The 13,612-nt window shown below is 40.3% G+C and overlaps 2 protein-coding genes across 2 annotated transcripts; one reads left to right on the top strand and one right to left on the bottom strand.

The window, feature by feature from the left end:
• The first annotated feature begins 460 nt into the window (after nt 1-460).
• Nucleotides 461-5,517, top strand: LOC143215534 (uncharacterized). Its single transcript, XM_076437726.1, has 6 exons — nt 461-602; nt 987-1,877; nt 2,678-3,009; nt 3,087-3,248; nt 3,557-3,980; nt 5,242-5,517. The coding sequence occupies exons 2-6, from the start codon at nt 1,004-1,006 to the stop codon at nt 5,346-5,348; spliced, it is 1,899 nt and encodes a 632-aa protein (XP_076293841.1). The 5' UTR covers nt 461-602; nt 987-1,003; the 3' UTR covers nt 5,349-5,517.
• Nucleotides 5,518-5,744: 227 nt separating this feature from the next.
• Nucleotides 5,745-13,156, bottom strand: LOC143215601 (uncharacterized). Its single transcript, XM_076437872.1, has 11 exons — nt 12,971-13,156; nt 12,769-12,903; nt 12,210-12,672; nt 11,805-11,918; nt 11,358-11,427; nt 10,523-10,793; nt 9,933-10,111; nt 7,649-7,813; nt 7,326-7,523; nt 6,330-6,485; nt 5,745-6,245 (listed from the first exon to the last, which is right to left on the bottom strand). The coding sequence occupies exons 1-11, from the start codon at nt 13,074-13,076 to the stop codon at nt 6,144-6,146; spliced, it is 1,959 nt and encodes a 652-aa protein (XP_076293987.1). The 5' UTR covers nt 13,077-13,156; the 3' UTR covers nt 5,745-6,143.
• Between the last annotated feature and the right edge of the window lie 456 nt (nt 13,157-13,612).

The raw sequence follows: 13,612 nt of genomic DNA, 5'->3' as shown, positions 1-13,612 counted from the left end.
GCAGATGTGTGCCCCGCCACCCTGATGCGGCCCTAAACGTGGGCCGGCTAAAGGAGGAACGTCGCGGTGTACGGAGGCACAAGTGCACCGATGCACAAGTGCCCGGGATATGCAGAAGCGCATCCTCTCCTTCTTGGTTTCGAGGGGGAACGAAAGCAGCCACGCGAGTGGGCGGCGCGTACCCTTCTTGCTTAGCTTCTTCCCTTGAAGGGTGGTGGGGATCTTCTTGGGGCTCTCATGTCTTCTCTCGGCTGATAGTCTTTCTGGAGACGCGGGAACGGGTGTACTGGGACCTGGGACTTCTTCTCTTCGGGATCAGTTATGTGCTTCTAGTTTGGCTACCCTTCTGCCTAGTTGTGATTGTGCGCACTTGGACCTTGTGATTACGTCGTCGAACTTAATTCTAAATAATTCGACGATCTGCACTTGGACCTTGTGATTACACACGTTGTCGAAATTAATTTAAAATTATTCGACGATCTGCTCATTTCGTCTTTTGGCTTTGATGGATCATCCTGGCGACTTGGGTCTGCTGCGAGAAGAATGAAACGCTGGATCGTTTGACGTGTTTCGGTGGTTGAACTGCGCGGACTAGATCATTGGTATGTACGATTTCTAAAATATTTTAAAATAAAATTGCAACAAACCAAAGAGATTTTCTTTCCTAATATGCTCCACTTTGAATTACTCGCAGTTAATACTTACAATCTCAAAACTATAAATTCAGTGTTTCAAGCATAAACGAAGATGTCGACTGCACTAGCAAATATTTATTTCGCAGCAAAGTAACTGGAGGTTAATCAGTTGCAAAAACAATACATTTGGAAATAGTACAAACAGAATTTCTTAATTGTTCTAATATTTTCACTGTTTCAAATTACACCTACACATTTCTGTCACAAATGCATCAAACCCGCTGTCTACTTATATTACTCAGACTCCGACTATTTCCTTATCTCACACTAACGTTCATTTACAATTTCCAGAACCTTGAATCTGCAAAATGCATCTCGAGGACTACCACGTGGACGGAAACGAGGAGGACGTTCAACGAGCGGTGTCCAGGAGCATCAAACAAGAGAACCTCGGCAACTTACACTTTGCTCCGATCACCACAATGTCCAGCAACCCACAACAAGCTTGCTGGGCGACGTCCCAAGCGGACACCGGACTATCATCTCCTATTCTACCGAATAATTCAAGTCTCCACGAATATACAGACTGGGAGCAGCTCAGCGCTGCGTTCCAGTATCCTTATCAACAATACTCTGTGACGGATCGGTCACCCGGAAGTACAGGTAGCGAGGCAACAACGCCAACGTGGACAAACGTGGTTCACAATGACGCAACAGATTCTTCAAACGGTCAACGGCTACCATCGGTGGGATCTGCGTTCTCCTTCTCGCGAAGCTTCTCTAACACGATGTACCCGGAGTATCAGAACTATCAAGAATACCCAGAGTACCAGAATGACGTCACAGTGTCCTTGCCATTGATACTTCATAGTCAATCCGAGAGCCAAAGCTTCACAGGATCGATGCAAAACGCTACGGATGAGTTCGATCTAAGTTTAATCAGAGGTGATCCAACGTCTTTGTTGAACAATGTGGAATCTCCTTCTTCACCTTCGTCCTCCTACCTTGAAGAGCTCCAAGATCCTTTCTCCAATCTCAATGGATCGTGTTACGCCGTTGGACATTTGGTTTCTGGACAGCAGTCCTCCATGTCGAATATGACGTTCGTGAATGATGCTAGTCTCGCCGATGGATTCGGCAACCAGATCGTTCTTCCCAGGAACGAAGGCTTGCTACTCACTGATAGACGTGTTCCCGTGGCGAAGAATGCATTAGAGACTGATAAACGAAGCAAATCTTACGGTAAGTTCAGGGATCTCGTGTTCCGTTTTACTCCTTGTATCAGTAACCAATATTTTCTATGATATTCAATGATGTTACACTGTGTAATTTCTATACTACGGATCTTTATGCATTTATAGGAAAATTGAGTAGATGAAATTGAAAATTGTTGGAGAATTTTAAAAATTGAAGATTTCCATTAAATTCATTAAGGGAAGAAATAACTTTCAATGTGGTTTTTGCTTCTTGCAATCGATGCAGACAATTTTTATTTCGCATAAAGATCCGCAGCCAGTAATTTCAATACACAAATTTATACTTCAAATTTTTGTAGACAAACTTTTAGAGAGAGAGAGAAACTCGAATCAAATAGAATCTTATTTTCCGCGGAATAGTGGCCTTTTTAGATCTGAGATAAATTAGAATCGTACCGAATTTCGTCGTATTTTACATCCTAGCATTTTGTGAAAATTCTCAAAAGCCACAATTGCGTAAAGGTCCGCAGTCTAGTGATCGTCCAAGAATATAAAGGTCTACAATAATTTTTAATAGAAATATTTAAAATATATGAAAAAGAAATTGAAAATGGGTACCCCCGGTTATTGACATAAGGGTTAATTGTTTATCTCAACCCCAGCAATCTTGGCAGCCGTTTAGGCGTGACTGATGTTGTTTAGAAGAACAAGGAAGAAAGCCTAAACACAGACAAACAGCACGAACTGTTTCTCGAGTGGTGCTCTCGAGCGCCACTTATTATAAAAGTAGTGTCCCCTTGTTTACACACGTCTCGAACACTCGATGACACGTTTACCTTTCCACAGACTGTTCTACAACGGAGGATAGTCTAACGTCGACGTATCAATGTCGGTGGATAGATTGTGGCTGCGCATTCGCGGAACAAGAGGGCCTGGTTCGTCATATAGAGAGAAGACACGTTGAATCCTCTTCGTCGAACGCGCATGGACATAGTAGACGGATCCAGAGGGATAGGGATAAGGACAAGGACAAGGATAAAGATGGCGAAGGCGGAAGCGGACAGGACGAGTTCGCTTGTCTCTGGCAAGGATGTCCACGCGCGAGACCTTTTAATGCTAGATACAAATTGCTAATCCACATGAGGGTCCATAGCGGAGAGAAACCGAATAAGTGTCCGGTGTGTAGCAATGATCAATCTTGAAATGAAACAAAGTCAATTAATTTATTTATTGACTGATTTCATAATTTTTACAGTTCAGTGGATGCAAGAAAGCATTCTCGCGGCTGGAAAACCTGAAGATCCATCAGAGATCTCACACAGGAGAGAGACCGTACGCGTGTCAGCATCGTGGCTGCTCGAAAGCATTCAGCAACAGCAGTGATCGCGCGAAACATCAAAGAACTCACTATGATACGGTACGTTAAAATCATCAAAAACATGCTTGTTCAACATTACTGTTAAAAATCGGACCTTTCATATCGTCGGCCTCATATGAAAATTGCCTAAGTCCGAAAAAGTAAATTTTACAGGAGGCGAAAAAACTATTTTGCTTTACACGGAGATTTTTCGCTGAACTATTACCGTCAAACCGTAGAAATTGAAGTACCTAACAAGGCGAAGCTGAAAATACAATTTTCATAAAAAATGGACTTGGACAGTTTTCATATGAGGCCGACGATATGCAACAATCTAATACTAACAGCCTACTCCAAAAAATTTGCAGAAACCATACGCCTGCCAGGTGACCGGTTGCGGAAAGCGTTATACTGATCCATCAAGCCTGAGGAAGCACGTGAAGAACCATTCAGAACAGACCACACCGGTCCATCATCCTTCGGCAACATCCGATCAGAAGAATCCTGCAAGCATTCCTAGCAACGGGATCAATGGATCACGACACGATCCGATTTCTACGACTTCCAGACAACCGGCGCAAACGGTTGTCGCTTATGCCGCGGAATCGAATTATCGGTCGTATAAGACTTCGGAGTCTTACGCGGACGAGGACGCGGATCTGTTCCAGACAAATCTGTGTCAGGTTGATAGGATTTCCATGAGCCTTGAGAACAATCCGGAGTACGTTCCCATTGAGTCCGTGAAGCGTTATCTCATCGACGATGTCAGCAACTCCCACGTGGACGCCGCAGGTAAGATAACAGTTTCGTATGAATTGTCTGGCACTGTGTATTTTATGCGATTATAACAAAAATGATAGACTTCCCTATTTTGACCCATGGTATCGAAATCATCAATAATTGCTCGGTTTCTAGCGATTGAATGAAATGAATAGCTGTTGTATTAGGATCAACAGAAGGACTAATGTGTTCACAAGAAATAGCACCAAAAATGTTTCAAAAATTGATAAGCAAAGCAGCGAATAGTCTTGAACAGCGATTATAAAATTCGAAAAATGATTCACCTAAGTAGATTTTGTTTAAAGCGTTCGTCAGGGGTTAATTAACTCGAATGGTGACTCTGAGAGAGATGCCACTAAAAATTGGTGTACCATTATTCAAAATATTGTTTTGGTATTGGTTGAGCTATTATATCAACTCCATATTCATAAAATTTTAAAAATCATAGGGAATAGAAGTGTTTTATAAAATTGCTCCGAGTGTAAAGGGTTAAATCTTGAAGATTCTCGTTTTTTTCGCGAAGACCGTCGGTGTCCATTGCGAATTTACAAAAACCCATGGTTATTCATGGTCGAAACGGCGTTGTTGTATCGCGGCCCCGCGCGTGCTGCCTTTTTCTGGGTTGGTGAACGGCCGATGATAGCGAGAGCGCTGGGCTCTCGGGGTCCTCGGTGCTTAATCTCAGAGGAGGTTCGCCGCTTTATGCCTTTACCCCACACCGAGTCTTAAAATAATATTCCTGTGTTTTTTGGCCGGAGCACACGCACGTACGCACGCGCCAAAACATACGACAACGCTGCCACGTGCGACACACGCGTGTGCCCCTTTAAATTCCAGCCCATTGCGGCCGCGATTCTTATCGGAATAAAAATACGATTAACCATCAGTCTACTATACTCAACGTTGCCATACTCCGTACAAGCCTGGGGTACAATGTATCTACAAGATATTCCTGAAGTCGCGGTTTTGTCAAATGAGGAAACGAAACCTACCCCCTAGAGCGAAACCCAATTTTGCAATGAGAAGATAAGTCCCACAATTTTGGATAAAATGTGTTTAAAAAATTCATGCTATTGCTCCAAACACAACTAAATACATATGCAAAATTTTAGTCTGTCAGGCTCGATCGATTCCCCGAAATTAATTCTGAAATATACAAAACATCCCAGAAATCACAAACGAGGAAACCGTTCCTTTTTTAACAATTTATATTTACCATGAAAAATTATGTAGTTGAAAGATCTGCACTCCAAGGATAACGTTTATGTTGCAGGATACTGCGAGGATGACGTGCCGGATTTCCAAGAGCTCGGTTCCGACATCGAGCAACAGTTCCTCGAGCTGAGCAATTTAGACGACGCGGTGTTTATCGACGGTTAAGAACGATTCCGTTCGCTATCGTCGTCTTCCACATTTCCAAAAAACTCGTTTCCCATTTTTATACTCGATTTTCTATACGATCGTTACGCCAGATGGAATCATTATATTTTTGTACATAGCCATTTGTATATATCACGAAAAGACGAAACTACAATGTTCTTGATTACCATACAGTCTTCTCTCTCCCTAGCTCCCCCCCCCCCTTCAACGCACATGTGTCCGCGACACTTCGACTTGCGAGGGGCTAAAAGGAATACGAGAGATTTACTGCCTCGGTTTTTTTGCTTTTCAAGAATGCAGCTCTATGTTTGAAGTCGCCTCGACGGACCCATGCGAGTATTGTTCGAGCAATGTTTACGTTGAATAAGCAATAATTTGTGGAGAAAGAGAAAGGTATTTTCATTTTAACAGAAGAATTTTTATTTCAGAACTTTTATCGTGGGGACAGCACTTTCGAGTTTGATTTCGGAAGTGTTGTCCCCATTTTCAAGCACTCGCCAACGATTCGCTAGCTACAGTGGGATTTCTTCATTCAAGCTCTGTCAAACCCTTGCTGCACATCGTGGACATCGTTGCATTATACAATCAACATTAGCTCACAAGGTACTCATTAGAATTAGTTCTCATGGTACTCGTTACAATTCTGCCGCGACTGTTTCCTTTTTCTTCGGATGGTGACTATAAATAGCGTACGATAGTGACCTCTTGAATGGACAGGAACGGTGACAAGCTTTGTATAAAAAGCAGTGACCCACTATAGAGAGCTTTCGTTGATTTTCGAGCAATCGTTGATTTTCAAGCGGAACTGCACTCGGACGGCTTAGTTCCTTGCAGATTGTCGCAAATTAGTTTAAGGAAGTTATTGTACGCCTTATTTTGATTTTCCTTAGAGTACACCTGTGTGAACATAACGAGGAAAAGGTAATTAGCATTTCGAACGATGCGAGTGCGTGAGCAGACACTAGAATGTGAATCACTTACTCCGTTGATTACTATCGTTGGCACGAAGGAAATCGGCGGGCTCAATGCTGCTGTTTTCTTTCCATTTTCTGCGAGCAATTCGCTTGATAATGGACCCGCCATGCAGGCCTTGATGGCATCCTGTGTCTTCTGGCTTGCCCACAATTTTTCTGCACACTGCGAAAGGGTAACAACGTTGTTACAGGTTTTGCAACCTTTTGCAAATTAATTTCACCCTTTCACAATCTTTTACTGTTTTATATTTCACCCAGCTAATTTCTACAGAAATGCACAACAATCCGCAATCCAGTGATTACCAATTAATTAACTTTGTAATGTATGAAAACTGTGTGTATCTATTAGCTATGGGAATAAGTTTCCGCCCTTTTGGAGATGTCGTTGTGCTGAAGTACCGATCGCGTATTTGATGGAACGTAGTACATGTTTTTGAAAGGTCTATGTCTAAGCTTCAAAATGCAGTTAGTGGCAATTGTTTCGAGCGTGAACAGCAGTCAAATTTTCGCGTGAAAAATGTCGACTTTTGTTGCAAGTAAGCAGCATTTGCGGGAAGTCATGTTGCATTATTTTGTTTTAAAGAAAGGTGTTATATATTTACTATATATATTTACGGGGAGGATGCTCCATCAAATACAAGATTACGACGTAAGGGCAAAGATTGCGATGGTGTGCCAAAATATTCGAAGATACAGATTATTTGATGGAAATCCACGTCAAACACTTGCAGAACTGTCAAATGAATTAAACGTGGATCGATCTACTGTTGGAAAACGTTTTCACGCTATGGGAATTGTTTATACGCTTCTTTTCAACAAAAAGGGGCGGAAACTTATTCCCATACCTAATATAAATAAATGAATAAATAATTTTAAATATTCTTAATGGGTGAAATTGATTTGCAAAAGGTTGAATTTGATTTGGAAAGGGTGAAATTGATTTGTGGAACCTATAGAAACGGCGTAAAAACATTTTGTACAGAAAAATGAATGAAATCGCTACCTTCTCGACCTCCGTTGGCGGGAACCTCGTTGACATTGCGCAGACCACGACAGACTTGGTCAGTTCTTGAACTTTGTCTGCGGGTTCCTCGTTCTTGATTGCATGGATCGCGCAAGCTTGGGCCTTGTTGCCATCGCATTCGTCAGGCCCATGTTGGCAGGAGAAGACCCACTGACCGGTCGCGCTGTCAATCAATTGCTGTGAATGATAAAAACAGCGTCAGAACTATTGGAGATAAATATTTAATATTGCATTTTCAAAGTACACTTGGAAAGTGCGTTTGAGGATTAATTATGGCTACTCTACTGCAACAGAGTACTCACATTTGCTTTTCCATATGGAATCAGATTGAGACGAATGTAATCCTTAAGTATATAGTAAGACTCGGCCAGTTGTACTCGTATCCATTGCTTGCTGTCGGGACATAGTGACTCATAGTACACGTCCACATCAATCACCTTGTTCGACGCTTCATCGGCGCTCACAGGCTAAATATCAGAGCAATGTTTAAACACTTGTTCTAACTTTGCGATAACAAAGAGCAATCTGTTTGATCAGATGATCTTCGATTATCAAACTTCTATCAAGTATCTAATTCGCAATTTAATTGGAAAACACCTTCGGTTCGAGTACCATCTTTGCAAACGATTATATAATCTTCTATAGACGTACACACATCTGTCTTGCATAGATAAAAGATATTTCAAATACTGAAAATGAGAAAGTGAGAAGTTTTGCAATTTTTAGTAAGAAACAGATATGAATGATTTTTGAACCAAACACTCTGCTGTAATTGCTCGTGTGATGCAATGCGGATGAGTTTTCAATTAGAGTGGAGTGGCAATCGTTATCAATCTCGATAGGTCCATTGTTCGAACGTTTATCATTGGTGAAACTTATATTGTGACATGATCGATTTTTTAAATAATCCTCCCACCAGGATTTCGCGCGCGCATAAGACATCTCTTGCTGTGTTCAAGAAAAGAAATGTTTATTTTCCGTAAAAATCCACTCGTTCCGAGGATTATGAGAAATTATGGGAAAACGACTTCCAAAGGAAGAAGGATATTAACTGATCGTCCAAGGACGATTGTCCTACTGTAAATCCTGTCAGACCCGATTGCGTCTCTAAAAGGCAGTATGCACAATACACGACGGTGTATCCAAGGACGCCTCTCGCATCATGATCATAATGAATGTGCCAGACGCGACTGTCGGCTATCTTCCGAAGAACAAAGAAAGGTTTCTAAATCGGAACTGGGTACATACATTTATCAAATAGATTTTATCTGAAGACTTTCCAATTACTGATTGAAATAATTAATATTTATCAAACAGATTTTATCTGACTATTTAATCTTGAAATTTTTTAGACTTAATTTCACCAAGCTTAAGAATTTTTTTTTAAATTGTATGTGTATAATATTTGACGAATTTCTTTGTACTAATTGCATAACAGTAGACTCGTATTAGTTACGGTTATTTATTGCAAAAATGGAGGGACACGTGCGTGTTCAGCTCCAAAATAAACTGGTTTAAAGTGTTGTACGACGCGTGGTAACGTGCTTGAAAAACCGGATTCGCCGATGTTTTTATGCTAAGCGAATTTGCGGTGTAGTATAGATAATATATACTAAGTGGTTCGTGGCGATCAATATAATAACACTAGAACAGCTCAGTTTACAAAGAAAAAATTATTTTTTAAATATGTACAATCTATTTCTGTAGAAAATAAAAGTGCCCGACTGCTTTTTCTGTAGCGTCTACAACTTTGGATAAAATGCGGTTAAAAAATTTCTGCTACTCCTCAGAATACGTCTGAATACACGTGCAAAATTTTAGTCTATTAGATTCGATCGATTCCTCGCAATTAATTTTGAAATGCCGCTCCTACCCTCTTGAGCGAAAAGCAATTTTGCAGTAAGAAGACGGGGACGCGTAACTCGCAAAGCTTTGGATAAAATGCGGTTAAAAAATTCATGCTACTGCTCCAAACACGACTGAATACACATGCAAATTTTAGTCTGTTAGTTTCGATCGATTTCCTGAAATTAATTCTCGAATATCGCGCCTACCAATTTTGCAATACGAAGAAAGGAACACGTAACTCGGCGTAACTCTTACAATTTTTGATGAAACGCGGTTAAAAAGTTCATGCTACTGCTCCAAACACGCCTGAATACACATGAAAAATTTTAGTCTGTTAGGTTCGATCGATTCCCCGCAATTAATTTTGAAATGTCGCGCCTACTCCCTTGAGCGAAAAGCAATTTTGCAGTAAGAAGACGGAGACGCGTAACTCGCAAAGCTTTGGATAAAATGCGGTTAAAAAATTCATGCTACTGCTCCAAACACGTCTAAATATACATGCAAAATTTTAGTCTGTTAGATTCGATCGATTCCCCGCAATTAATTCTCAAATATCGCGCCTACCCCCTCGAGCGAAAATTTTGCAACGAGAAGACAGAGACGCGTAACTGAATGTTTTCCGCTACTTTCGAACTGGATTTCAGCCGTAAAACTTGAAGGGAAGAACCGAGACGGTACCACGGATGTTTTAAAATGTTTGGCAAAAATACTTCGGGTGCAATCGAAAAATTGACTAACCTTTTGTTGAACGAATATGGAGATAACCAGGAACGCAGAGCAGAACACGAACAAGTGGCACCGCATGATTACTGTGGTTGAATGATGAAGCGAACGCCGCTTTAAATTCACTGCCATACAGCCAGTGTTGCCACCTCTATCCAACTTCTTTGTAGATCGTAGATCCACGGGTTTCTCACCTTATCTATAGATCCCCGGCGTTTTCTACTTTCTGTTTGTTTTCAATTTTGATCGTTCGCGTAATCGGCGACATCTTCCGCTTTTAATTACATTCGTATAACTAACAATATAGAAGCCCCCTACTTCTCCCTTCATTTTATTTTTCCCTTTCTTTCGCGCGGCCTGCATTCGCCGTCGAAGAACCGTGCGAACCTGCCGGAAGACGATTATGACAAATTTAATGTTTCAATTATCTCCGCTTATTGTAACCTCGGGATAGGGGTCTTTGAAAATGTCAAAGGGGGACAGATATATCTTTAGAGATACTCATTTTAGAATGAAGAATTCACTCATCTCTGAATAACAATTTGATCACACACTGTACACCTAAGCAACTTATCCGAATACGTAAACGTTTATTCGGTGACAACCTTGGGGACCAGACAGACTACAAATAATACGATAATATCTGAGTATATTGAAATCTTTGGACCCGAGTCCAGCCTTCCTAGAGTTTTTGAGAGCTGTTCTATCTGGCCCAAATAAGACATCCTTGATTGCGTTCAATGCTCTTCGCCGGTCGATCAACACGAAATCGTCGAACCGTAAGCCCCAGCTCGAATCAAAACGTGTATTTAAATTCAACCTTATGCAAATCAACTTCACCTTTTCGTAAATCAATTTCAACCTGTTATAACTGGGCTTTGTGTCACATTTCTCATAAATGCGTCGTTACAATTTCAACAATCATACAAATTTAGGTACCTATTAGACATTTTGATTGGATCAAAGTGTGATTTTTAACCCTTTGCACTCGGAGCTATTTTAACTCGAAAATGAAACATTTCTTTGGATCTAGAACATTTCCTATATGATTTAAAAAAATTTTAATGTTTAGTAATTGCATGATTAGTAGGCTGCGTTTATGCAATTTTCGCAGACGGATTCTAAGAAAGTGTAATAAAATATAATCTTATTTCCGGTGGTAATAGCCTTTGCAGATCTGACACAAATAAAAATTCTACTAAATTCTGTCGAATTTGATATTCTATGCTTTCTTGAACATTTTCAAAAGCCTAAATGCATAGAGGACCGCAGTATTTTGAATAAATGGTACAGCAATTTTTATTGACGCCTCGGAGTCGCCATTCAAAAATCATTATTGACATTTTGAACAAGAAGCAGAGAGAAGAATCACGCGCGTTAGGTGATTGTGCGTACACGTGCAATCGTCTACAATTCTATAGAGAGTGAAACGTAATTAACGCATTTCTCTATCCGCAACGTGAACGTACACCACTGTTGTAATATCACCGTCGTGGTGGTTTTAAGTAACCTAACGACATAAGCGAAGAACGCGAAAGGTTTCTACACGACTTTCTCGCTGGGAGAGAATGTGTCGTGTCGCCAGTCGCCAGACTGCTTGCAGCATAATTGGGGACATCGATAATCTAATCATTTGTTCCAGCATTTCCAGAATCGATCACGCTGGCCGACATCGTCTTTCTCGCTAGACGTTCATATATACTCGTTGTTCAAAATTTTCAGCAATTGTTGGAACAAATATATGTATATAACATTCCTTCTTAATATTTTACGTTCCTTCTCAACATTTTCTTCTACCGTTATGTGTACTTGTACATTTACTAAAAATATAGAGCTTAGATATTTTTAATCATGCCAATGAACGAATCTCTCTGCGACCGACGATACGTGTCCACACGATTCCACTTTCTCTGGAAGAAAATCGACGGCAATGCCGCGCTAATGATCTTTATCAGTTTTACACCGTTAGCGACAGTCATTAAGTACATTGTGTCCAAACGACTGTACCAATTAGTCGCTGATGAACATTACAAAACGTACAATATATATATATGTTTTGGATCTCATTAAAAACTGATTACAGCTCCAGATAAAAAGATACATCTAAAAATTTTCAATACTTTTAAGAGATCCTTAGAAATTTCATGATAATAAATCAAGTAAAATGTTCATCCAGGATAATAAAACAATTACCAGCAATGATTCGATGCATCTACTTAATAAACAACAGTGTAAACATCTACGGCAATATTTATTTACAACGTACAACAGTCTGTAATAACAAATTACGCTTACGATTCAATCCCTTGATGGAATTTCAGTTGCCTCTTATTATTCTGCAGTTCGTCCAACAACTTCATTGCTTTATCTTTGAAGGAATCCGCCATTTCTTCACTTTTCTCTACTCCATCACCGTTTCTGTGCATCACAGATAGATTGGCACAAGCATAGGGATTCCCAAAGTCGCAGCTCTTCATGGCGAGTTTGTACGATCGTGAGAAGTCCTTTTCGACGTACCCTTTAATTCCTGCTATAAAAATGCCTGACAAATGGAAACATGCTTTCTCCTCGTTACCATCGCAAGCTTTCTGAAGCATTCTAACTCCATCCGCAACTTGCACAGCTCTGTCCTTTTCTAATACTTCTGTTGTCGCAGCAACAACTCCTGCATGATAACAACCCTTTGCATCGTTCAGTTCGCATCCCTTCTTCATGTACTTGTAAGCTTCTGTAATATTTTTATCGCATCCTCTACCTGTATAAAATTATTTTCATAATGTTATTTTGAATTTTGTAGTTCGCCGAACGCAAACATCATAGCGCTGCAGTCGATTATTCCAAGCTCACTTACCGACCAAACGGAAATCACCGTACTTCGAACAACTTTTACCATAATTCAATGTATCGCAATTCATTTTATATACTTTCGCAGCTTCTTCATTGTCCTTTTTAATACTTTCCTCATAATCGCCTAATAGATGACACGCTGCGACAAATAAGGAAAATTTAAATCGTTTTAAAGGTTAGGATCACACCAGCGGTAGTCTGCTTACCTTCAGGATTTTTCTCGCTATAACAACCGAATTTGTATTCGATGTAGAGGTTTTTCAAATACTCCTTTACTGCCTCGGGATCTTTTAAGTTATACGGGACCGACATGACAAGGAAGTATAATTAATTTTTATGTCAGTGGAAATTTCAAGCCGAGGCACTCCGGAATCAGAAGTGGTCAGAACACTGTGACACATGATACCATATATCTGAAAATGGGATTCCTTTCTTGTAAGGCGATAGTCAATGGCTCACTGGTTCTGATCCAGGCCAAAGATGATGAGGTTCTGATCCAGGATAAAGACGATGTAGATGTAGGTTCTGATTCAGGATAAAAATGATGTAAACACGTCCCAATCCCAATAGTTATTTTCACCTGACCACGATATGTACATGTTGAATAGTGTAACTTTCTTGGTTAAAAATAAAGAATATTAGTTACAACAGTTAATGTGTTTTTCTTTCCCCGACCTTCCCGAAAATTTTCGACCGTCTGGCTTGTCCTTGAGTTGCACTACTGAATTTCGAATACCTCCTTGGATGTCATGTTCTCCTAATACAAATTCAATTTACGAGATTTTCGAAAATTTTCGGCAATTTTAGGCCGTCTGACTTGTCGTTGAGCTGCACTACTGAATTTCGAA

Source organism: Lasioglossum baleicum, chromosome 14, assembly GCF_051020765.1.
Source record: "Lasioglossum baleicum chromosome 14, iyLasBale1, whole genome shotgun sequence".
NCBI classification, from domain to species: domain Eukaryota; kingdom Metazoa; phylum Arthropoda; class Insecta; order Hymenoptera; family Halictidae; genus Lasioglossum; species Lasioglossum baleicum.
The sequence above is the reverse complement of the archived record's forward strand: the minus strand, read 5'-3'. Positions and strand labels throughout refer to the sequence as shown.

Coding starts and splice junctions, on each gene's coding strand:
- LOC143215601 (XM_076437872.1), bottom strand. CDS start 13,076: ATGTCGGTCCCGTATAACTTAAAAGATCCCGAGGCAGTAAAGGAGTAT. Junction 11,428..11,804: donor AAGTGGAATCGTGTGGACAC/GTATCGTCGGTC, acceptor TTATGTCGTTAG/GTTACTTAAAACCACCACGA. Junction 7,524..7,648: donor TTCCATATGGAAAAGCAAAT/GTGAGTACTCTG, acceptor TATCATTCACAG/CAATTGATTGACAGCGCGAC.
- LOC143215534 (XM_076437726.1), top strand. CDS start 1,004: ATGCATCTCGAGGACTACCACGTGGACGGAAACGAGGAGGACGTTCAA. Junction 3,249..3,556: donor AAAGAACTCACTATGATACG/GTACGTTAAAAT, acceptor AAAAATTTGCAG/AAACCATACGCCTGCCAGGT. Junction 3,981..5,241: donor CTCCCACGTGGACGCCGCAG/GTAAGATAACAG, acceptor TTTATGTTGCAG/GATACTGCGAGGATGACGTG.